The sequence below is a fragment of the Gastrolobium bilobum genome, unplaced genomic scaffold, assembly GCF_033153095.1.
Source record: "Gastrolobium bilobum isolate Gb01-03AN ecotype WA unplaced genomic scaffold, APGP_CSIRO_Gbil_v1 utg14708, whole genome shotgun sequence".
NCBI lineage: Eukaryota > Viridiplantae > Streptophyta > Magnoliopsida > Fabales > Fabaceae > Gastrolobium > Gastrolobium bilobum.
In genome coordinates, this window is record NW_026898255.1 from 169672 (window position 1) to 194807 (window position 25136).

At 37.0% G+C, this 25136-nt stretch overlaps 1 protein-coding gene across 7 annotated transcripts; it reads right to left on the reverse strand.

The window, feature by feature from the left end:
- Positions 1-24743, reverse strand: LOC133314259 (double-stranded RNA-binding protein 1-like). 7 transcript variants are annotated; one of them, XM_061515705.1, is made up of 7 exons: positions 24188-24743; positions 22701-22847; positions 21649-21884; positions 21330-21555; positions 16886-16981; positions 6155-6292; positions 1-520 (listed from the first exon to the last, which is right to left on the reverse strand). In XM_061515705.1, the coding sequence occupies exons 1-7, from the start codon at positions 24546-24548 to the stop codon at positions 255-257; spliced, it is 1470 nt and encodes a 489-aa protein (XP_061371689.1). In that variant the 5' UTR covers positions 24549-24743; the 3' UTR covers positions 1-254. The 7 variants fall into 7 exon arrangements, with proteins under 7 accessions (XP_061371689.1, XP_061371688.1, XP_061371687.1 ...); XM_061515704.1 differs by having other exon boundaries at positions 6155-6328; XM_061515703.1 differs by having other exon boundaries at positions 16886-17059.
- Positions 24744-25136: the final 393 nt, after the last annotated feature.

A 25136-nucleotide genomic window follows, 5' to 3' on the forward strand; every position in this document is an offset into this window, starting at 1 on the left:
ACAATAGTTCCTATGCAAAAACCTCATAATTCTTAAGAAGCTCAAGTGTCAAGTCATATTATACAATGTCTAAAGATTAATATGATAATTTATAGTTGTGACATCATGGTGGGATTTTTGCATTCTCATGACTAATTTGTCTACCTCCAAATTTGTGAGGAGCAAATGTATGGGTTTACTCAATCTACTTCAGTTTCCTTTCTATATAAATTCATTTGAGAGAATAAAAATATGATACAAATGAGCCAATTAACTCACTGAGAATATGAGTAAACAACCCAATTGTCATCACTAATAGGCATTAAAGTACCACCGCCTTCAACTTCCACATTTGTCTTGCGTGAGTAAACAACGACCTTTCTTCTGTGCGATGGGGTGGCTAATGCATTTGAAGGCTCATTACTTGTGTCAGAAACCACATTGGTACTGTCAGAGGGTGAAGGTGCACACTGGCCATTTGACAAGGAAGAATCCTCTATGCAGCCATTCGTATTTCCACACGAAGACAATCCTTTCTTCACTGTATAACAATAACATGATCAGGAGAAATTTCACTATGTCGTGTTCTTACTTTATTACATAATTTACTTACATTCAGATTAATAATGTTAGGGAGACATGAAGTTATCAATGCATTGCAGACCATGATTATTGAAAAGATATCTCAGTCTCACCTCGGAGGCTAATGCTATTGAAAGTAACAGTTTAACAGTATTTATCTGAACATGTCACTTAAATTTTTCATTAGAGTTTATTGATGATACAAGGTACAAAAAAATAATTACATAGTTTCCTATTTGGTTGGTTACACTTGAAAGAAAAGGATATTTGAAATATTATTGAATTGTGTATTAATCTGATACAAAGAGGTCTCTATTTATAGAGACTAAAAAACCTAATTCTTGACCTAATGGGCTTGGCCCAATACAACAAATACTAATAATAATAAAAGACCTAATATTTACAACACTCCCCCTCAAGCTGAGGAATAGATATTTATCATTCTCAGCTTGCTAGTAAGTTCTTGAAATCTGTCTGAAGGAAGTCCCTTTGTCAATAGATCAGCTAATTGACGCCCAGTGGGAATGTATGGAGTGGTAATCAATCCGCTATCAAGTTTCTCTTTGATGAAATGGTGGTCGACCTCAATATGTTTAGTCCGACCATGTTGAACCGGATTATGCGCTATACAAATAGCGGACTTATTGTCACATAGCAGCTTCATAGGTCCCTCACATTTTATTTTGAGATCATCAAGTATAATTTTCAGTCATAGTAACTCACAAATGCCTTGAGCCATAGCTCGAAATTCAGCTTCTGCACTTGACCTGGCAACCACATCTTGTTTCTTACTTTTCCATGTCACTAAGTTACCGCAAAGAAACATGCAATAACCAGTGGTAGATCGACGGTCAGTCACGGATCTAGCATAATCAGCATCAGTGTAGACTTCTAAAGAGAGATTGTCATCACGTTGGAATAACAATCATTTACCAGGAGTAGCTTTAAGATACTGAAGAATTCTCTCTACTATCTGCATGTGTTTCTCCTTTGGATCGTGCATAAACTGACTGACAACACTAACAGCATAAGCTAGGTCTGGTCTAGTATGAGCCAGATATATCAATTTCCCAACTAGCCGTTGATATTGTCCTTTATCAACTGGAGGACTCTCCTCTTCATAGCCTATCTTGTGATTCTGCTCAATAGGATTATTAGAGGGTTTACACCCGATCTTTCCTGCTTCTTTGAGAAGATCAAGAACATATTTTCTCTGGCTGATAAAAATTCCTTTCCTTGAATGAGCTACTTCTATCCCTAGGAAATATCTCAGTTTCCCAAGATTTTTGACTTCAAACTCAGAGGCAAGCCGTGTTTGCAGAATCTGTTTCTCCACAAAATCACCACCTGTGATAATAATATCATCAACATATACAAGGAGCACAGTAAGCTTCCCATTATGGGATTGCTTGAAGAAAAGAGTGTGATCTCCTTGACTCTGTTGTCTGTATCCTAAGGTCATCATAACCTTAGTAAACCTTCCAAACCAGGCACGAGGTGACTGCTTCAATCCATACAAGGTCTTTTTTAATCTACAAACTTTATTTTCTCCTTTCACAGAATCAAAACCAGGCGGGATTTCCATGTAGACTTCTTCTAACTCACCATTGAGGAAAGCATTTTTCACATCAAATTGATTTATATTCCAATAGTAATGGGCAGCAAGGGACAACAAGACTCTCACCATATTCATCTTTGCAACTGGAGCAAATGTTTCTTCATAATCAATGCCATAGGTTTGAGTGTAACCTTTGGCAACTAATCGAGCTTTGTATCTCTCAAGAGTTCCATCAGAATTATATTTCAGGGCATAAACCCATTTGCACCCTACTGCTTTCTTTCCATTAGGTCTATCAATAACCTCCCATGTTTTATTTTTTTCCAACACATTCATCTCCTCTTGCATGGCTTGAGCCCAATTCCCATCTTTCAAGGCTTTATGTACTGATTTTGGGATTGCAATAGAGTCTAGTGCTGAAACAAAGCTTTTGTGCTGCACAGAAAGATTAGCAGAGGAAACTAAATGGGAGATAGGGTATTGAGTACAAGAGGGACAGGAGGAACAAGATTTCTTGGGACAAGATCTTTTTCCTTTTCTAAGAGCAATGGGTAAATCATCAGAATCAGTAGTAATGGGTAAGTCATCAGAAGTATTAACATCATTATCAGAAATATGAGATTCAGGACTTACCAGTGGTTCAGACGATTGAGGTTGCTGCTTAGGCAATGTGGGTTGTTTCCTTCTTTGATATACCAACTCAGGTGTCATAATCTTCCGTATCTCTGGTGAACTTGATGTATCAGTCACAGGAGGATCAGACACAGAAGGAACAGGAACAATAGGGACAAGAGGAGGATACACTGACACAGGCAAATGAGTAGACACTGAAGACTCAAAGAAGGGAGGTGATGAGCTTTCTGGTGAAGGATTCTCCCCCTGAAGATGAGGACCTTGGAAAAAGGACTCAGATTCCTGAAATGTAACATCCATAGAAACAAAAAATTTCCTACTACCAGGGTGATAGCACTTGTAGCCCTTCTTATCGGGAACATAACCAAGAAAAACACATTTAATAGCCCTGGGGTCCAACTTACTGCGATGATGTTTATGAACATGAACAAAAGCAACACACCTAAACACTCGTGGAGGAAGACTCATAGTTGGAATAAAAGGGAAAAAAGAAGTTATAGAGTGAATAAGACTTACATGGTCAAGTACCCGAGTGGGTAAACGGTTGATCAAGAATGCTGCAGTAAGAATAGCATCTCCCCAATAGTATTTGGGTACATGTGTCTGAAACATTAATGCACGAGCCACTTCAAGGTGACGATTTTTTCTTTCAGCAACCCCATTATGTTGAGGGGTGTCAACACAAGTTCATGAATCATACCGTTATTTCGTATAAATTGGGAAAAACTGTGATTAACATATTCAGTACCATTATCTGTTCTTAGTCTCTTGATTTTTTTACCAAATTGGGTCTCAACCATTTTATAAAATTGAAAGTACAGATGTGGTACCTCAGACTTTTCACGCATTAAGTAAACCCAAGTTACACGAATGCAATCATCAATAAAAGAAACAAACCATCTATTTCCAAAAGCATGAGGGACTTTAGAAGGACCTCAAACATCAGAATGAATAAAATCAAAAGGTTCAACACTCTTAGTAATACTAGAAGGAAAAGACACACGATGATACTTAGCAAACTCACAAACATCACAATGAAAAGACTCAACAGACTTAGATAAAAACAATGATGGAAATAAAGACTTGAGTAAACTAAAAGGAGGATGTCCCAAACGCTTATGATGAAGCCAAATCAAAGAATCAGCAGTTGATTGACCATGAGACATGAAGATGTGATCTGTTACTTTATTTGCGGCAGATTGTGACACCAGATAGTACATCCCACCTTGCTCTTTAACACTACCAATCATCTTCCCCGTGGCGAGATTCTGAAAAACACAATGGGTAGGGAAGAAGGTTACAGTACAATTCAAATCTTTTGTAATTTTATGAATAGAAAGAAGATTCGTGGAGAGTTTAGGAACATGAAGAGCATCTTTAAGATGTAAGGACTGCTGTAAGTTTATGTCACCAGAACCCGCAACTGATGTATGTGAGCCATCAGCTATGGCTATTGTATGGGTTCCAATGGTAGGATGATAAGAAGTAAAGGAGTCAGCACAACAAGCCATATGATCAGTAGCACCAGAATCAACAACCCAAGAATGTTTAAAATCATTACATGAAGAAAGAAAAGAATGAGTTTTGGAGCTCATACCAGTCATAGCCAAAGCACTAGTATCAGATGGCTTACTCAGATAATCAAGGATGGTTCGGAACCGTTCCAATTCATCTGGACGAAATGCAGGTTGGGTCTCATTAGGTGCAGGGGTTATTTCAGAGGAAGTAAAATGCGCTTGACCACGCATCCTTGCCATCTTTTCTAAGACAATTTGCTTTTCATGGAGGCGAAAGCATAAATCCTTGATATGACTTGTTCTTTTACAATAAGAACACCATCAATCATCTCTCTTAGGTCTAGAAGATGCACCACCATAAAACTTTGTAAAGGAAATCCTTTGAGAAGAGGCCATACTGCACAAAAACAGTCAACGAAAAAGCTCCAAGAAGCCAAAAAATTCGGAAAAAATACCAAACGAAGTCCGATCAAAGATTTGAGAACAGATCCAGAACGAGCTTGGAGAGTCGATCAGAACTGCAGTGGCCCGACCGCCGTCACGCGCCAGTGAAGCTGGCGGCGCGTGGGCTTCACGCACAGGGAAAGGAGCGGCTCGTGGAGGCGCGTCTGAAGTCAGATCGGGCTGGGCTTTTCAGGCGAAGGTCGTCCAAGGGTTGCGAACCTATCTAGGGCTGATCGAAGTTGAACGGTCACCGAAAAACGTCCAAAAATCGCGATGAACAGTGTTGTTAGTCTTGAAACGTGATGACCAGCGATGAACAGTGTGAAGAACGTTTGTTTTGCCACACAAACAGTGACCTTATGTTGTGTGAAGAGGAAAAAGAAGAGAAAAAGTGATCTTCTCGGTCCAAGAGGTCCCCGGAAAAAAAATTCCGGTGACGGCTGATGGCAGCGAGAGACGAAAAAAAGACTAAACAAGGTTTCGTAGGCGCGGAAGCAGAGCCCTCAGGATCGAGAGCTTTGATACCAACTTGAAAGAAAAGGGTATTTGAGATATTATTGAATTGTGTATTAATCTGATACAAAGAGGTCTCTATTTATAGAGACTAAAAAACATAATTCTTGACCTAATGGGCTTGGCCTAATACAACAAATACTAATAATAATAAAAGACCTAATATTTACAACAGTTATTGCTCTCATTCCACAAAACAAACAAACAAGAAATAGATAAATGTCACAGATCCTTTTTCGAGATGTAATAATACATGGTTTTTTCTGGGAGCTAAATAAAACACAGAAGAATAAGATGAATGCCAAAACGGAATAAGTAGATAATAATTATCTGAAGTTCTTTTTCGCAACCTATAATAAATCTGTTTCCCTCAAATCATATGCTTATGGAACTAGTTCAAGCTAACATATAAAACTAGGTCGAACCTACAGCTTCAAATGGTTAAATAGGGACCTACTATTATACTGATACAGTTTACAACCTAAAACCACTAGACTACTAGGTTTACTGCCAACCAATCAACCTGATACTGGTTTATGATGTATACATGATCTTAATTTCAAGTAGCAGATTATATAAACTGCCATGTCATCTTCCAAAGTTTATATGCGGGGAGTTGGACTACCTTAAACTGGATGGTTAAACCAAGTCAAAAACCATTAAGAACCAACTAATTCATTGCAAGCCTAATAAAGTCAGCTAATGGTGGAAAGAACAGAGTTTAGTTTTCGCAAACTGTGTACGTGAATCTGCATTTCTTTATTTTTAACATATAAGAATCTAATCCCCAGTTTATGTGCTCTAGATTAGGAAATTAGACTTGATATAGTAGATAATCTACAAAATGCAGGAACATTTTTGAGATATAATCCATAAAATTGTTTCAGAAGGGGCAGGGGTAGAAATGATATGGGTTTTGAGGACTTGCGCTTATCTTTGTCGGTTTGATTCCAGGTGAGTAATCCAGGGCTTACAAGTGATTTTGATTTAGCTTGGTGTTCCAGACCAGTTATGATATTTGACTCTGACTGGTCAGATGAGAACTCAGGAGCTTGTCCTTGATGAGCTGAAAAAGGAAATGAAGAGCTCTGATCTGACTTGCCTGAACAGAAAAAGCAAGCAAAAATACAGTGACAAGCATTTCTGAGTACATAGGAAGATACCAGGCTCTTACATCTTCATAAAAATAATAATAATAGTAATAAAAGAAAGTAGATGTTACTGGAATCCAAAAAGTGTACTTTGTACTGAGTTTGACCCAAATTCATAATTTAAAGATTGTTGTTGATAGTTACCTATTTTATTAGTATATTCAAATCTTGTAAATTGTAATTAACTATAAAGCCTATATACTTAGTACAACACGGATAAAGGGAATTCTTAAAAATGCAAGATAAGAAATGGTCTAGATATGTTAATACGTATTAAAAAAGAAAAATCTATATTTTGTATAGATGCACAATTTTTGCTATTAAAGAATAATATAAACCACTAAAAAGACCTTCAACTAACAGCTTAAGCTTTTAGATTGAATTGGTTCTTTACATGGTATCACAGGTTCGATCCTTACCGCCTCCATTTAATTAATAAACAATTAAGCCTTGTGGAGTTTCTTAGCACAGGTAGATGGGCTTGTGCATTATCCACCATTCACATCATATGTGAGGGGACGTGTTAGAGATATATAAAATAATTAATGTAGTCTCACCCATCAACTTAAGCTATTGGATTGAATTGATTTTTTATTTGGTATCAGAACTAAAGTAACCATGTGGTCACGAGTTCGTTTCTCACCACCCCCACTTTGTGGTGGAATAAAGTAAGCACAAGGTAAACCAAAAACGGGCCTGTGCAACATAAGGTAGACCAAAAAATGGGCCTGTGCAATATCCACACTTCAAGCTTAAAGGGCTCTTGCGTGAGGAGGTGTGTTAGAGAGATATAAAAATCATTAATGTAGCCTCACTCAACGCCTTAAGGTTTTGAGTTGAAGTGGTTCTTTGCATTTGCAAATAGACATTGATCATTTCTCATTCATACTAGTAGTAGATGATGATCACAATTTACAAAAAGATACTAGTTACATGTGGAAGAGAAACAAACCAACCAGAGCTTTTGGAAGAGAAGTGTGTAAAGAAACCCCCAATAATTCATACGTATAAGAGAAGAAATAAGCAAAGGGTAAACTATGTGGTCCAAGAAGAAAAAGAATAACATCAGTTTAGAAAAGGGGAATAGTTAGGATATTTTTAAATGTTGTGTATCTGAAAAAGAAAATAAATAGGATTATAAAATAGGAAGTAAGTAGGCAGTTACGATTCTATAGGATATTTGTAACTTTCTATAACTGAATAATAAAATCGGTAGAGTATAAAATGGGAAGTTAATAAGCAGTTATGGTTATGTCAAGAGTTTATTGTTAAGGAAGTGGGCCAGAGAATCCTCTGGAGAGGGAGGTTGAGAAGAACCAACAATCTTCTTGCAAACAAAGGAAGATTTTCTAAATAAAGTGCAATCTTTTCATTTATTTCTCTTTACTTTCTATTAATTCCATAACCAGTACATTACAAATGGTATCAGCTATGTAGCACCGATACGACACGCGACACGTGACACGACACGACACTACACTCCGACACGTCAATCCTAAAAAATTATGGATTTCGACACGTTGGGACACGTTTTAATATTAAATAATATTTTTAATTTATATAGTGTATATTTCATTTAATATTTAATAATTTAACAAAAAAATGAAACTAAATCAATAATACCCATCAACACGTTATAAAGATAGAAGCTTTAATAAAAAATAAGAACTGAGATGAGAAAGAGATATAATATCAGATAGAGAGACCAAATCAAATTAGAGAGATCAGAGAGAAGAAGATACAACAAGAGCGTGATAGGAATTGACAACAATGATGCTGAGATGATCTCTTATTTACTTAAGGGAAAAAAACAAAAAGATAAAATTGATATGATCAGGTGGAAGCTTTATTAATATATATATATTTTTTTTTTATATAACAAGCTTTATTAATATATTTTAACTTTTAAAAAAAATTGAAAAAAAAAAATTACGAAAATGTCATTTGACCGTGTCGGACACGGTCAAATTCGCGTGTCGGAATGGTCAACGTGTCGGAAAAAGTCAACCGCGTGTCTGACACCGTGTCGGAGCGTGTCGCCGTGTCGGAGCGTGTCGGACCCGACTCTTCCTGTTTTTACAAGTGTCCGTGCTTCCTTGGGTATCAGAGCTCTCCCAGGGAGTTCTTTCATGGTTGGTACAAGGAAGGAAACAAGAGTGGACTCCTTAGAAAGAAAACTCAAGCGGCTGGCAAAATTGATGGAGGAAAATCTCCAAAAGATGCAGGAAGTGAACCAGTTACGAGCAGAGAGCCAGGATTCTCGATTGCAACGAATTGAAGAATTACTAGCAGAGCATTCAAAGAGGCATGGGAATGAACATTCACAGATGGGTTCTTCTGACGGAAATCTTCTACTAGAAGAGAAGCAACAACGGTGGAGAAAACTTGAGATTGCACTGTTTTCGGGTGAAGAGGCATATAATTGGGTCAACAGGGTCGAAAGGTATTTTGAGTTGAAAGGGGTGAACAATGGAGAGCAACTTCAAGCAGTGATGGTCACAATGGAGGGGAAGGCATTATCATGGTTTCAATGGTGGGAGATCGACGTTACGGAGCCCATATGGGTAGACTTCAAGGAGGCAGTGATTTGGAGATCTCAGCCAGCCATGTTACAAAATCCATATGAACTCCTTTTGAGTCTCAAACAAACAGCAATTGTCACAGAGTATAGGGATGAATTCGAACTGTATGCTGGTCCTTTGAAATGCACAAAATCTGAATATTTAAAAGGCATTTTCTTGAATGGATTACAAGAGGAAATATGGGTTGAATTAAAACTTCATCCCACCATTACGTTACCGAAATTGATGGATTTTGCACAAATCATTGATGAGAAGGATCAAGTGATTAGTAAGGAGCATAAGATGGTTACTAAAGGAGAAGGGTCCCGTAATTTTCCAAGGGTAAAACAGCCACGTACGAGAGTGGAACTTGAACTACCATACAAAACAACAAAAATGGTGGTGCTTCTGTGGTAGAATCAAATGTTAGCCGGTTCAGCGGAGGAAATAGAGGGCGAACAGGAGGATCTAGGAGATTACCAGAGGCTCAATTTCAAGAGAAACTAAGGAAAGGACTTTGTTTCAGGTGCGAAGAAAAATATAGCCCTGACCACATATGTAAAAATAAGAACCTCCAATTGATGTTGATGGAAGAAAGGGAAGGAACGGAAGGAGACGAAGAGGTTGTAGAATTGGGAGGCTGAACATTTGAAGACCATGCAATTGACTATGTACAGTGCAATGGGGCTGACATCTAAGAAGTCCCTCAAATTGTAGGGCACGTTGGCAGATAAGGATGTTGTAGTGTCAATAGATTGTGGAGCTTCACATAATTTTGTATTTTCAGTGGTAGTGTGATAACACATATTTTGTTACACTTATTTGTTACTCTTGATTAGTATTTTTAGGATTTATTTGAATAAAATAATGATTGTTAGAGTTAATTTAGGTTTTTAGTTTTTGATTGGATTTAATTTATTTTCGTCAGAATTTTTCAGCTTTACGTTACTTCAGTATTTTGGCCATATCTCGGTCCATAGTTGTCGGATTGACTCCGTTCTTGTTGGGTTTTTCAGATAACACAGAGAGCTACAATTCTTATGAAGAGCTCGAAGCCCAATTCGGACTGGAAGCTGGTCGATTTCGGACGCCAAGTTGGACGCGTTTTGCTGAAGTTTTGTTTGACTATTGGGCTTGTAATTTAAATCAAAACCCAATTACTTAAGTGGCCCAAAGCCAAGTTTTATTGTTTCATTTTATTTTATTCGGTTTTTATTTTATGTTTGGGCTGAAGCGATGAAACCCTAGCCGTCCTGCGTGACGGCTATTTAAAGGGGACTCTAGGAAACCCTTGGAAGTCAGTTTTTACAACAGAGAAGCTCTCTCTGAGTTTTTATTCAATTGCGTTCTTCTTCTTCTTCTTCCTCTTATTTTTTGAATTATGTTTACCTTAGTCATGCGAGGCTAAGAACCTTTTAATCAACCTAAGGGTAATAGATTCCATGGATTAGTCTTGAGGGTCTGCGTTTATTTCAAATCAGTTTCGTTTCCCCTCCCAACTCAGATTGATATCGTGCGATCGTGGATATTCAATCTGAGGTTCGCGATTGCGATTATGGAAAGGGATTAATCATCAGATTTGATGATTAGGTTGATTGACCCTATGACCTTAAATCAAGCGGGTTGATACTCTGCGATCGTATGAGTAGAAGCATCGTCTTTGATCAAATGCTAAGCGATCGCTTAGAGAGGGTTGTCAATTGGAAATAAGGATTCTGATTCGATTGACAAATCAATCACGATTCTGATATCCTCTTATCCGAGGAAAGACGTCCATGGAACCCAAACCTTAGATTGGTAATTTTTAATTACGAATTTTACATACAATTTTACATTCTGCCTTTTTAAATTATCAAACTGAAATCAAAACAAACTCCCCTTTTATTTTCTGTCATCATAAGCGATTTTTACCCAAACAATTTCCTTGAGAGACGACTTAGGGTTTGCACTTTACTACAAAAAAATTCTGAACCCTAAAGAATTAATTTTTAATTTGCGCGAGTTTGACAGCTCGTGTCAAATTTGGCGCCGTTGCCGGGGAAATTGCATCGGTCTAAATCGTTTTCTGATTCTTGATCATCTTCTTTTTCATCTTCTTCTTCTTTTTCTTTAATTTTCGTTTCTGAAAAAAAAAAAAAAAAATTGGGGAAATCGGTAAAACTTCAGTTTGAGCGATTGGTTCCAGGAGTTCTATTCCCCAAAGGAATTCGACCTTCTGAGCATAAGTCACACCCTAGAAGGGTGTGAGGTGACCCTTATTTTTGCAAAATTCTGTCGTTTACTAACCGTTTTTGCTGTTTCTTAGTCGTTGCAGGACGTATCGGGTATTTCTGAACTTGTTCAACTTGCTCTGATCGCTCTGAAAATTGGTAAGCTGAAGGAGACGGTCATCCCTGTCAAAAGTCGTGAGGCTTTGCCTCACGAATCAGGCCCTGGTTTTGCCAAACTCCTTCGTTTACTATTTTATTTTATTTTTCGAAAAAAATTTATTTGATTTTTGAGTCCGTAGGGTTATTTAGAGTTTAGGAGAGTTGGTCTCATATCATTCTGAGTTCATTTAGTATTTTTAGTAGATTTATTTTTGCTTCTGTTTGCTATGTATCCAATTTTTCACCCTACAGATGCTTGTCCTTCCTTTCCAGACAGCGGTTTCCAAGTTGATCAGTCTGTTGCTGCAGTTTTTCCTGGAAAGCCACAGTACCAGCAGCAAAATAATCCCTTCTACAATATATATAATCCTGGCTGGAAAAATGATCCCAATCTCAAATGGAGCCAGAATCAGCAAAGTGCACCATTCCAGCAGAATCAGCAAAGTGCACCATTCCAGCAGAGGCAGCAGTTTGTACCTTCACAACAGAGGCAAAATTTTCACCAATTTGCACCTCCACAACCAATGCAGCAGCAGCAAATGCAACAGCCACTAATGCAGCAGCAAGCTAGTAGCAATGGCCCTTCTTTGGAGGATTTAGTGAAGCAGATGGCAACTAACAATCTGCAGTTCCAGCAGATTACTGAGTTTTCCCTCCAGAATCTGCAAACACAGATTGGCCAACTTGCAACGTCAATGAGTCAAAATCAACAAGCAAGTGGCAGCTCCCTTCCATCCCAAACAGTTCCAAATCCAAAGGGAAGCGGAAATGTGAGTGCTATTACTCTGCGATCTGGAAAACATATGGAGGAGCCAAACCACACTGCTGCTGAGTCATCTAAGGGAAGTGACACTAGCTCCAAGAAGCAGAGCACTGATACATCTGAGCATTCTGTTTTCTGCATTGATGTGATAGACGAAGTTGTTGAGGATGTTTCTGCTGAATTCCTTGAAGATTTTTCTGATTTTTCATCTACTGATTCTGATTTCTGTGGTTTTGGTGATAGTCAAGAGTGCATTGTGTGTGCTGAAATAGCATCTCATCTTTCTGGTTTCAATGATGCACTGATTGATTATTCTGATTCAGAGTGTGAATCTGCATTTTCTGAATTGCCTACTGATATTATTGATGATCCTAATTCTGTTTCTGAGAATTTGTTTACAGGCATTGCTGCTGACTTGTTTTCTGCAGAATTTGCACCACCAACTACACCTCTTCCATCCATTGAGCAGCCTCCGAAATTGGAGTTGAAGGTTCTTCCCGACCACTTGAAATATGCATTTCTTGAAGAGAATGAGCAACTACCAGTCATTGTGGCAAAGAACCTTCTACCTGAGCAGGAAGATAAACTGTTAACCCTGCTGAAAGCAAATAAGAAGGCAATTGGGTGGATAATGGCTGACATTATTGGCATTAGCCCTTCCATGTGCTTGCACCGCATTTTGCTTGAAGAAAGTGTTAAACCAGTGAGGAAGAAATCAAGCTAGTTGATGCTGTTTATTCTCCTTAGGGAGTTCAGGGAGTTCTCCTCCTTCTTTTTCTTTTCTTTCTGTTATTTGCATTTTTATTTTTCTTTTCCTTTCTTTCTTTTAGTTTATGATTTTTCATAGGTAGATTTTCCTTTTCTTTCTGGTAATTATTGAGTGGTACATGGAGTAGACTTAGATCACAGTGTTTGATAGCATAATCTGTTAGGCTTTGATCTCGATTCTTGGATTACAACTACCTGTTGATTGCATGACTTGGTTTACCCTTGGGAGGTTTTGAGCCCGCATACATGGCATATATTCTGGCCATGCTTTCTTTCTTGTGTGTTTCTGCTCTTGATTGTTGTTCTCTAGAACTTGCTCTTGTTCTTTTTGAAACTGCATTTTTCACTTGCATGCATGAACATGATTGAGGCATTCTTTCTTTTCTGTACCCACTTTAGCCAGATAGCCATCCCTTATATTATTATCCCTTGGTGAGCCCCTTTGAGCCTTTATATCTTTTATTTCTTAAGCCGCATTACAAGCCTAAGTGAAAAACCAATTAATTCCACACCCTGGAGTTTTACTGAGCATTGGTTTCATTGTGATGTTGTGTTTAAGTGTGGGGGTTTGCCCGAGACAGACAAAAGTTTAAGTGTGGGGGGTGACCATCTGATTCATTTCTGCTATGTGGTTTTACTTATAAAACAAAAAAAAACAAAAAAAAAAAACAAAAAAAACAAAAAAAAACAAAAAAAACAAAAAAAAACAAAAAAAGTGTTTATCTTTTCAGTATCTTTGTTTTATGTTCTTAGTTTAGTTCTTAACTTTTGCTCTTTGTAAAATTCTGGGGTGTTTAGCTTTCTCTTCCATATTCATCCATACCTTTACCTCAGCCCAATTACAACCCTGCATAAAGCCCTCTTGATTTGTGCATGCATGTGTTATGAGCAGTGGAGAAGTAGAACTTGAGCAAGCCTATGGTAGGATGATTTTCTTGAGTAGATTTGAGTGATACACTGATTACCTGATACACTTGAGAGAAGAATATTGAGAGCATCATGTGAGAAACCATTTTATGTAATTGGCATATGCAGCTGAAATTAGCAGGTCTTGTGATTTGAGATTAGGGAATTTCTGTCCTGATTGATTTATCTGTAGAAGACTTGTGATCTTTGTATATTTTATGTATGCTTGGTAATTGTTAGAAAGGATTGGTTGATATTAGTATTTGCTTTCAATTTTAGTTTTTGCCAAGAGTGCAAAAAGATAAGTGTGGGGGAATTTGATAACACATATTTTGTTACACTTATTTGTTACTCTTGATTAGTATTTTTAGGATTTACTTGAATAAAATAATGATTGTTAGAGTTAATTTAGGTTTTTAGTTTTTGATTGGGTTTAATTTATTTTCGTCAGAATTTTTCAGCTTTACGTTACTTCAGTATTTTGGCCATATCTCGGTCCATAGTTGTCGGATTGACTCCGTTCTTGTTGGGTTTTTCAGATAACACAGAGAGCTACAATTCTTATGAAGAGCTCGAAGCCCAATTTGGACTGGAAGCTGGTCGATTTCGGATGCCAAGTTGGACACGTTTTGCTGAAGTTTTGTTTGACTATTGGGCTTATAATTTAAATTAAAACCCAATTACTTAAGTGGCCCAAAGCCAAGTTTTATTGTTTCATTTTATTTTATTCGGTTTTTATTTTATGTTTGGGCTGAAGTGATGAAACCCTAGCCGTCCTGCGTGACGGCTATTTAAAGGGGACTCTAGGAAACCCTTGGAAGTCAGTTTTTACAACAGAGAAGTTCTCTCTGAGTTTTTATTCAATTGTGTTCTTCTTCTTCTTCTTCTTATTTTTTGAATTATGTTTACCTTAGTCATGTGAGGCTAAGAACCTTTTAATCAACCTAAGGGTAATGGATTCCATGGATTAGTCTTGAGGGTCTGCGTTTATTTCAAATCAGTTTCGTTTCCCCTCCCAACTCAGATTGATATCGTGCGATCGTGGATATTCAATCTGAGGTTCGCGATTACGATTATGGAAAGGGATTAATCATCAGATTTGATGATTAGGTTGATTGACCCTATGACCTTAAATCAAGCGGGTTGATACTCTGCGATTGTATGAGTAGAAGCATCGTCTTTGATCAAATGCTAAGCGATCGCTTAGAGAGGGTTGTCAATTGGAAATAAGGATTCTGATTCGATTGACAAATCAATCACGATTCTGATATCCTCTTATCCGAGGAAAGACGTCCATGGAACCCAAACCTTAGGTTGGTTATTTTTAATTACGAATTTTACATACAATTTTACATTCTGCCTTTTTAAATTATCAAACTGAAATCAAAACAAACTCCCCTTTTATTTTCTGTCATCATAAGCGATTTTTACCCAAACAATTTCCTTGAGAGACGACTTAGGGTTTGCACTTTACTACAAAAATTTTCTGAACCCTAAAGAATTAATTTTTAATTTGTGCGAGTTCGACAGCTCGTGTCATAGTGCAGGAACTTCGTTTGCCAATTCAGGAAACACCACCATATCAAGTTGAGGTGGGAGATGGAAGAAAAATTACTTGTAAAGGGGTCTGTAAAGAAGTCCTTTTATGGCTTCAAGGGTGGCCTATTCAACAACACCTTTACATTTTTGAGTTAGGAGGCGCAGATGTGGTGCTGGAAATGGAATGGTTTTAGGAGAAATAAGAGCCAATTTCAGAGATTTAACTATCAAGGTGGATATAGATGGTGAAACTCGTTTCCTAAAGGGGGATCCAGCCTTGTCTAAGACAGCAGCATCTCTTAAAGCTGTTATTAAAGCATTACAAAATAACGGTGAGAGATTTCTTATTAAAGCATTACAAAATAATGTGGGCCCAGCCTTTGCTGATCAGCAAATCAGTTTCATGGCGTGGGATAGGAGGTTGAGATGGTAAATAGCAAGGAAGAAGAAGAGTGAGGGTATCTGGAATTTTGGGAATTGCTTGGGCCCTTTTTGGGATTGGGAGAGAGTGGAACCTCTCATATGTGTTCCACACTATCTTACTTTTTCCTGCATTGTGTTTTCCTTAGTGTCACTTTAATTTCATATTTCCTGCAAAAGTTGTTGTTAATGTGTCTCTGTTTGTAATCGTTTGTGCTTCAATATATGAAGGTATAATATTCAGATCCAAATTACTGCATTAATTCCTTTAGTTCTGTTAATTAGTGGTTGGTCTGTATCATAGTGCCATGAGGGTCTCCATCACCAATTGCCAGTTCTGGATGGCGGTGGTCAATGCCTAAATTTCGGAGATCTATTGGCACAACTCCGGGATGGCCTCCTCCTATTCCTGTGGCTCGATTACCGGTATTAAGGGAGGTAGTCAATGAAAGCGCCAAAAAGTTTAAGTGTAATTCTATAGTTGGCAAAATTGCAGAGGGAGAAGACAAAAAAGAAGATAGAAAGAGGCAAGAATGAGATCGATTGAGAGACAGAAGAGAATCAGAGAATTTTTTGAAGTAATTTTCTTCTTGTCCATTCCATTCAGTCATTTGACCTTTTATAACAATTTGAAATACTAAAACCGAAAAGAAAACAACTATTATTCATAAATGTTATTCATAATTGATACCAAAGACTAATTGAAATGTTAAAAAAGGTACAAAGCCAATTAATGGTGATTGATACTAATACATAATCTAATCTTAAAATTAATGGATGCCAATAAATGCTAATTAATACTACGTGAAGACCTTGGTGCCTAACAAGTGGCAGTTTTATAAACCACTATGTCATTTTCCAAGATTTATGAGAAGGGAGTTGGATTACCTTAAACTGGATTTGGTTAAACCAAGTAAAAAACCACTAAGAATCTATCAGTTTATTGCTAATAAATTCAGCTAATGGTGGAGTGTACATAATTTAGTTTTGCAAATTGTGTACCTTGAATCTATATTTCTTTATTTTTAACATCTAAGAATCTACTCTACAATTTATGTGTTCAAGATTAGGGTATTAGACTTGATACAATAATACATGCAGAATTTGAAATAAAGTCCATAATTTTGTTTCAGAAGGGGGTGGTGACATGTTGTAGAAATGATAAAGGCTTTGAGGACTCACCTTTATGCTTGTCAGGTTGATTGCAAGTGATTAATCCAGGGCTTACAGGTGATCTTGGATTAGCATGGAGTTGAGGACTGGGAATGACATTTGCCTCTGAGAAGTCAGGTGAGAAATCAGGAGCTCGTCCTTGATGAGCTGACAAAGGAAATAAGGAGCTCTGATCTGACTTACCTGAAAAAAATCAAGCAAAAGTACAATGACCAGCATTTTTCAGTAGATAGGAAGATACTAGGCTCTCACATCTCTTACATCTTAATAATACTGATAGTAATAAAAAAGAAGGTAGATGTCACTATAATCCAAAAGTGTGCCTTGATTATTTGATTCTACCAAGGAATAGCAGAACAAAGAAAAACAACTTGATGAACAGAATATAAACTACAGTTGCAGAATTCTAACGGCAATATTACACTTTAGTCCTTCCAAATCTTCTCGATAATCTTATTTATTTGGTGTAATTAGTTGGGCTCGATCACGCTCCAATCCAATTGTAGAGCTGTAAAAATGGGTCAGTCCGTCTCATTAGGCCATAGCCCATATGGGTTAGCTCAATAATAAAGGCCTTCACGGGCCAAAAGCCCTATGGGTTAGGACTAGCCCACGGACCATCCAAAATTATAATTTCATAATTTTTTTATCATATTCAATACATTAAAAAGGGACGAGAAACGAGACTGGAGAAGATATCTTGAACGTTGCACTAGCCTACGATTTGATGCTAGTGAACACCTTTTTTCAAAAAAGGGAGTCACATCTAATCACTTATCATAGTGGCCAAAATTATAGTCAGATTGATTTCTTTCTGGCTAGAAGAGAAGATAGAACTTCTTGTGTCGACTGTAAGGTCTATCCTGAAGAGTGTGTCGCTACGCAACATAAGTTATTAGTCTTGGATGTTCGGTTCAACAAAGTACTTACAATGCGGAAGAGGACTCAGAACCCAAGGATAAGGTGGTGGAAGCTTAAGGAGGGAAAAGAGAAAGAGTTCAATGAAAGAATGTTGCACGAAGGACCTTAGGAGTTTGATGGAGGAGTAAATGCAATATGGAATGAGGTGGCTAAGTGTATTCACAATATGGGAAGGAGGGTGTTGGGAGAAAGCAAAGGAAATGGATTTCATACAAAGGAAACATGGTGGTGGAATGGAGAGGTGCAAGAGGCAATTAAACATAAGAAGGAGTGCTTTAGATCTTTGCATAAAAGTCTCAATGAAGAGAACTTGCAAAAGTTTAGATTGGCGAGAAAAAATGCAAAGAAAGCAGTGCGAGAAGCTAGAGGCAAGGTTTTCGCTGAGTTGTATAATAATCTTGGGAGCAAGGATGGTGAAAGAGGTATTTATAAACTTGCAAAAATAAGGGATAAGAAAAGTAAAGACCTCACACAAGTTAGATGCATCAAGGATGAAAATCAAAAACTTTTGGTGAGAGATGAAGATGTGAATGAAAGATGGTTGAACTACTTCAACAAGCTGTTTAATGGGGATGGAGATACAAGCGAGGTGGACTTGGAAGACGCTTATGATGATATGAATAGAAGATTTGTGCGCAGAATTAATGCACATGAAGTTAAGGAGGCTTTAAAGAGGATGAAGACTAATAAAGCCTTAGGGCCTGATGGAGTTCCCATTGAAGTGTGGAGAGGCCTGGGGGATGTGGCAATAAAATGGTTGACCAATCTTTTCAATAAGATTCTCCAGACAAATAAGATGCCTGATGCATGGAGGAAAAGTATGATTGTGCCTATCTACAAAAACAAGGGAGATATACAGAATTATTCAAACTATAGAGGCATTAAGCTAATGAGTCATACTATGAAGTTGTGGGAGAGGGTTATTGAACACCGCTTGAGGAGAGATACCAAGGTTTCTGTAAATCAATTTAGATTTATGCCAGGAAGATGTACCATGGAAGCCATTTTCTTGATGCGACAACTAATGGAAAGATATCGAGAAAAGTAGAAGGACTTACATATGGTGTTCATAGACCTTGAGAAAGCATACGATAGGGTTCCAAGGAAAGTTTTATGGTGGGTTCTGGAGAAGAAAAAGGTTCCATCAAAGTATGTAAAGGCAATCAAGGATATGTATGATGGGGCTACTCACGGTAGGTGTACACCAAGGGTCGGCTCTAAGTCCTTATCTCTTTGCCTTAGTTATGGATGAACTAACAAAAGATATTCAAGAGGAAGTGCCATGGTGTATGCTTTTTGCAGATGATATTGTGCTTATTGATGAGAGCAAGGATGGTGTTAATAGAAAACTTGAATTGTGGAGAAGCACATTGGAATCCAAAGGATTCACATTAAGTCGAAGCAAGACTGAGTATCTGAAGTGTGAGTTTTCTCTGGTACGAGATGGGGACCAAGATCCCATGCATCTAAGTGGTCAAGAGGTACCCGAAAAAAATGCTTTTAAATACTTGGGCTCCATTTTGCAAAAAGGTGGAGAGATTGATGAGGATGTAAATCATAGAATCAGAGCAGGGTGGATGAAATGGCGCAGTGCATCTGGATTGTTGTGTGATCGCAAAATCCCCCTTAAGTTAAAAGGAAAATTCTATAAAACAGCAATAAGACCGGCAATGCTATATGGAGCGGAATGCTGGCCAGCACATAGGCAACATGAGCATAAGGTGGGAGTAGCAGAGATGAGGATGTTAAGGTGGATGTGTGGTTATACAAGGATGGATAAGATAAGAAATGAAGATATTCGATGAAAGGTAGGAGTAGTATCAGTAGCCGAGAAGATGAGAGAACATAGATTGAAGTGGTTTGGGCACGTGATGAGAAGGCCCCTGGATGCTCCTGTGAGAACAGAAGTTTGTTACCAAGAGCTCAACACAAAAAGAGGCAGAGGTAGGCCGAAACTTACTTGGGGGAAGGTAGTAAAACAAGATTTAATGGAGTGGGATATAGATTGGCGGACGGTATGTCTTAGAACGGAATGGAGAAAAGCTATAAGTATGGTGGAGGGTTAGACCCGTTGTTATTCCTATGGTCCAGATGGTCCATTTTTAGTCATTTTCCCCTTCATTTCCCCCACTTCTTCTTTTCCCTTTCTTTTTTACTTATATATATATATATGAGGCAGGATCCTTTGACACCTCATCTGAGAGCCGTTAGATAAAAAAAGATCAACGACTCTGATTTGTAAGCATGTGATACCATTGATCTTTTTTTATCTAATGGCTCTCAGATGAGGTGTCAAATTTCAAATTTGACACCGGTGTCAAAGGATCCTACCTCTATATATATATATATATACATATATATCATTACTTTTTTTCCTTTTTTTTTACAACCGTTTTGTACCTTTCATGTGGGTTCATCTACCACCGACCCCAATTAATTTGGGATAAAAGTGATGTTGATGTTGATTCAATACATTAAAAATTATTTTAACAAATAAACATTTAACACTTTCTTAACATATTTTATACAAATTATAAATTTTTTATAATTTACTTTTTTTAATAAAATAATATTTGTATTTGTATACAAATATAAAAGTGAAAAATGTAAACAAAATTTTAATATACGTGAAAATTTAGTTATTACTTTTACTAAATTCATTATTAAATGATGTCATCAAATAAAGATTTTCTCACCGGGAGTCATAACAGAATACTACAACTGTAGTGGAAAACTAAAAGCTTAATACATCCAATGGGGAGTGTTGTAAAATATTATGGATGACCTTTCACATGAATTACGGATGACCTTTCACATTGTTCATAACATGTGACTTTTGTTTTTCATGACCTTTGATGTGTTCTATACCCATCACACAAATGGTGTGTTGAATTGTAGAATACATCTAAGGGAGAGTGTTGTAAAATATTGTGGATGACCTTTTACATGGTTCATAACATGTGACTTTTTATTTTTCATGACCTTTGATATATTCTACAACCATTACACAAATGGTGTGTTGAATTGTAATTATTCCCCTAATTATGTTTAGAGTCCTACATAAGGACATGTCTTAGATGAAAAAAGTGGTACTTGGTAAATTCAGAATATAATAATATTTTCTTACCTTCAAGAGCTCGTACTTGTTCTTATCTTATTCTTCCTTTTATTTTGTCCCGTGGGCCAGCCCTAACCCAGCCTGCTAAATTATAGGGCTTTAAGGGTTAGGGCTGACCCGCGAGCTTCAGCGCATTTTGACACGTCTAGTAGTGGGCTTAAGTGATTGGTCACTTGGCTAGGGTTAGGTAAATAATGATTCACCCAAACCCTAGGTATATGAGACACAAACTAAATCATTCCCCTTATCTATACATTGAAGGCAATTTTCATGAAACTCATGCTCCCGGACTCAAGGATTAAGCTCATTTATAATGACGATTTTCAACAGCATCCAAGTCAATAATAATATCCAATACCAATATTGATGGACATTGAGTTAGAAAGACAAACTATGACACTATTAAAAAATTACCTTTGCGTTCTTTCAATGTCATATAAGCAACCTTGGCTGCACTCATCTCTGCCTGCTTCTTGGATTTAGCTTCTTGTCCAGTAAAAAGCTCCCCTTCTACCTCGACTTGTGACAGAAATATTGGCATATGAGCCTCACCAGATTTATTTGTACTATAAATGGGTAAACTAAATCCTTCCTTTTGAACCAATTCTTGCAAAAGATTCTTGTATAACACAATATGATCCTGAAATTTTTAGACAATGTACCACCAGTAGAAAAGGTGTTTAAAAGGTTGCTAAGAAAGTTATCTAAATAGTTAAAAGAAATTAAGACTAGCCTCTTGAACTCCGCCTGGTGATAATGACATTAAAGCAACTTCAGCTGCAGCATGTTGAGCATCCTTCAATGAAGAAAAGAACTTATGACTCTCAAAGGTTTGTCCATCAATTGTGACTTTGCACTTAAAACGCATGGCATGAGGAGGGCCCTCCCATTCAGAAGAATACACTGGGAGATGTAGGTTTCTCTTTTGAGCATAGCTTTGCAGTTGATTCTTGTACAAATGTAACATATCTATGACAAAATTGAATGTAAAAAAGTCATAAGAAATACTATCACATTGTGATTAATCATTAATTAAAGAATATAATCCCATGACAGAAAAGGATAAGTAACCAAAGAATTAAATATGTTATGTTGCTATTATCAACTTCCTTCATACTTTCGACTATTATGGCTTGGTTGATCTATGCAGCCAACCTAATCTGGTGGGATAATGATGTTTGTTGTTGTTAAATGCTTTAAATTTCACAAATCCGCATCTGCATTGTGAAAACAGACGCTGAGTAGCTACATGTTCTATAGAAAAAAAATCTAAAAGCAAAATTTCCAAATGGACATCAGGCCCTTTTAGCTTCTACTGCCCCAGCATAGTGTCTGTTGGCAGCAGCAATCATTAGGCTGGAGGCAGAAAATTCCTACAGCACATTCAACAAGGGGAAAAAGATAAAACTGCACGGTGTGAGAGGGGGAACCTAGGCTAGTGAAACATCACTGGCACCCGTGGCAATAAGTTTTCTACCTGAAATCCCCTGCAATCCCTCATACAATGCCAATGTGTTACGCTAGGGCATATTACAAATGCCATAATTATTTTTTCTTATAACTTAAATGAAAACTGAAATTGCAGAAGAGACACTGCCTTCAGGTAAGAGGGAAAACTGCATCTGATTTTAGATCTCGCAAATCAGACACCCCCCACTGCCAAAAAAACTCCATCTCTCAGACAAAAGAAAGATCCTTAACCTACTCAACTGCAACTAATTATAATAACACACTATCACATTAAACCATGAACCAAAAAAAGAAGATAAAGAGTAATCATATTACTTTTCTGATCTCCTGCAGTCATGATATCTCTAACAGCTGAGACAGGGCTACTAATCTGAGAAGTTTGGCATGCTTCTTCTAATTTCGGTTGCAACTCTCTGCTTGCGGGAAGTATGTTATCAACATCAGTGCTGGGAGCAGCAAAACCTGCAGGTCCAATACAAATTAACATGAATCTTTTGTAAAGATCAAAATCTGGAATATAGTCTCGCAAAAATCAAGAAGCTGTTCATTTTAAGATCCAATTATATAGTATTACACATGCATCCGGAAAGAGATGAAATGTACTTATATTTGATTAGTGAATAAGGAACACAGCACAATTCAAGTGTTTTAAAATGCGATCACACGCTACTTTGAATAGTGAATTAGGAAGAGAGAAGGATTAACCTAAACTAATAGTGTAACGGGCTAACGACACACAATTTATAAACTCAATAATTTTATAACAAACAAATAAAAAACACTTACAACAAGAAAATAAGAGAGCAAAAAATGCCTAAAATCATTCAAGGATACCATTATGTGCAAACTGAAATCAGTTAGGCTGGCCAGTATTGAATACAATCAAATTATGTCACATTTTATACAGATAATTGTAAACAAACTTCAGGACATAACAATAATATACACTTTCATTGTAGTAGTGTGCAGGATCTCTTGCTTGTGTCATGTTTGGGCCAATACAATCTTATTGACCCAAGAAACAATAAATAAAACAACTTCTACAAAGAATCAGACAGAAAGAAGCAAATCTAATGCAATAACACGAGCGCTTCAAGATGATTTCACCTGAAGCTGTGTAGAAGTTCAGCATTACATGTTCCCTTATATTGCAACTCAACATTCTATGGAAACAAACAACAAAAAGAAATAATCTTAAGAGTCTCAAACCCTCAACTATTGATAGAAATAGTACACACTTCACAACAGATAACTGAAGTAGTTTCCCAACAATTGAAAAAGCTAAGGATTCCACTCTACACTTGACTACTCTAAAATCCTTCATTTTGCACATTCTGGTCGAAAATTAATTCCATGCAAGGGAGGAGGTGAATTACTCATTAATATAGGGAAGCAAATGCAAATAATATCTTCAAGACATGCAACACAGCACATAAATTCAAAACTATGGCTATGAAATCTAAGGATATCATTGGATTTAGTGAAAGGAAAAAGGAATGACATTAGTTTATTATTATTTCAACTGCTTAAAATAAGTTGAAATAGAATGAAATGACATATAAACTAGTACATTTTATTCAATTCTACTTTTTTTTCCCTCCAATTTATGGTATAGGATATAGTAATCTCCTTATTATTATTCTGTTTACTTCTTAGTTAATAGAATATACTTATAAACACTTCTATCCATTCCATTAAAATAAACCAAAAATTAAATCTAAATAATAATATAAGAATAAGACACTTTTATGCATTAATATAAGAATAATTGAATAAATAAGTCATGCAACAATAAGAGGTACCAGAAGATGGTGATGATGATGGTGATGGTGTGGAAGGAGCGCAAAGAGAAGGTTGTGGAAAAGAAGAAAATCCAGAGAGGGAGGGTTGAGGAAAAGAATAAAGGGGACAAAGAGAAATAGGATTGGGATTAGGATTGGGATTCGGATTAGGTTGGGAGAAATGGTTGAAGGCGAGCATGGCTGCAGTGTTCTGCGATTCTTTAACGGTGCGGCAAGGGGAAGGTGAGTGGAAGGGAACGCCGTTAACGGTTACGGTGGAAGTGAAGCGACGGTTGTGATCGGGTCCTTCTCTGGTCGTTTCGTATTCCGGCAAACTCCATGACTTTTTCTGGCACAACTCTTGCACCTTCGTTTTGTACATTGTTCACTGATTCAACTTCGTCTCTATCTCTCTCTCTATGCTCGTTTTGGCCCTGTTCTTTGGGTGGAACCACCACTCTATCTCTATGCTCGTTTTGGCCCTGTTCTTTGGGTGGAACCACCCCTCAGAATCTCACTGGGTCTCAAAGTTACTTTCAAACACAGTGACAGTGCGTTTGAGGATATCGAACTGTTTTTCTTTTTCTTTTTTTGCTGTGGGCTCGTAGCAGCAGTATCAAAATATTCATAAAATTGTGAGTTGCATTTAATAATAGAGATTATATTAGGGGTTTACGAGACAAAATTTTCTCAAGCATATATAATGTTCGTGTAATTTTATCTTCTAGAAAATAAGAATGTTTAAACTCATATATGAGTTATAAATTTTCGTATTTGATTAGCTTGAAAATGAATTATTGTGGATGCATCTTGATACTTGCTCCTGATTATATTTTAAATTTTTTATTAAATTTAATGTCTCTTATATTATAGGAAATAAATCATATACATTTAAAGGTGTGTGGTGTTAATATTTTTTTTTTCTCTTTTATCTTTACATAACCTCATATGAGCTTCATATATTTTTATG

Excerpts from the sequence above, each read along its gene's own strand:
- LOC133314259 (XM_061515702.1), bottom strand. The coding sequence starts at position 24,548 with ATGTACAAAACGAAGGTGCAAGAGTTGTGCCAGAAAAAGTCATGGAGT. Across the intron at positions 21,556-21,648 it reads CACCAGGCGGAGTTCAAGAG|GATCATATTGTGTTATACAA; the intron begins GCTAGTCTTAAT and ends TAAAAATTTCAG. Across the intron at positions 521-6,154 it reads TCAAACCGACAAAGATAAGC|TGAAGAAAGGATTGTCTTCG; the intron begins GCAAGTCCTCAA and ends ATTGTTATACAG.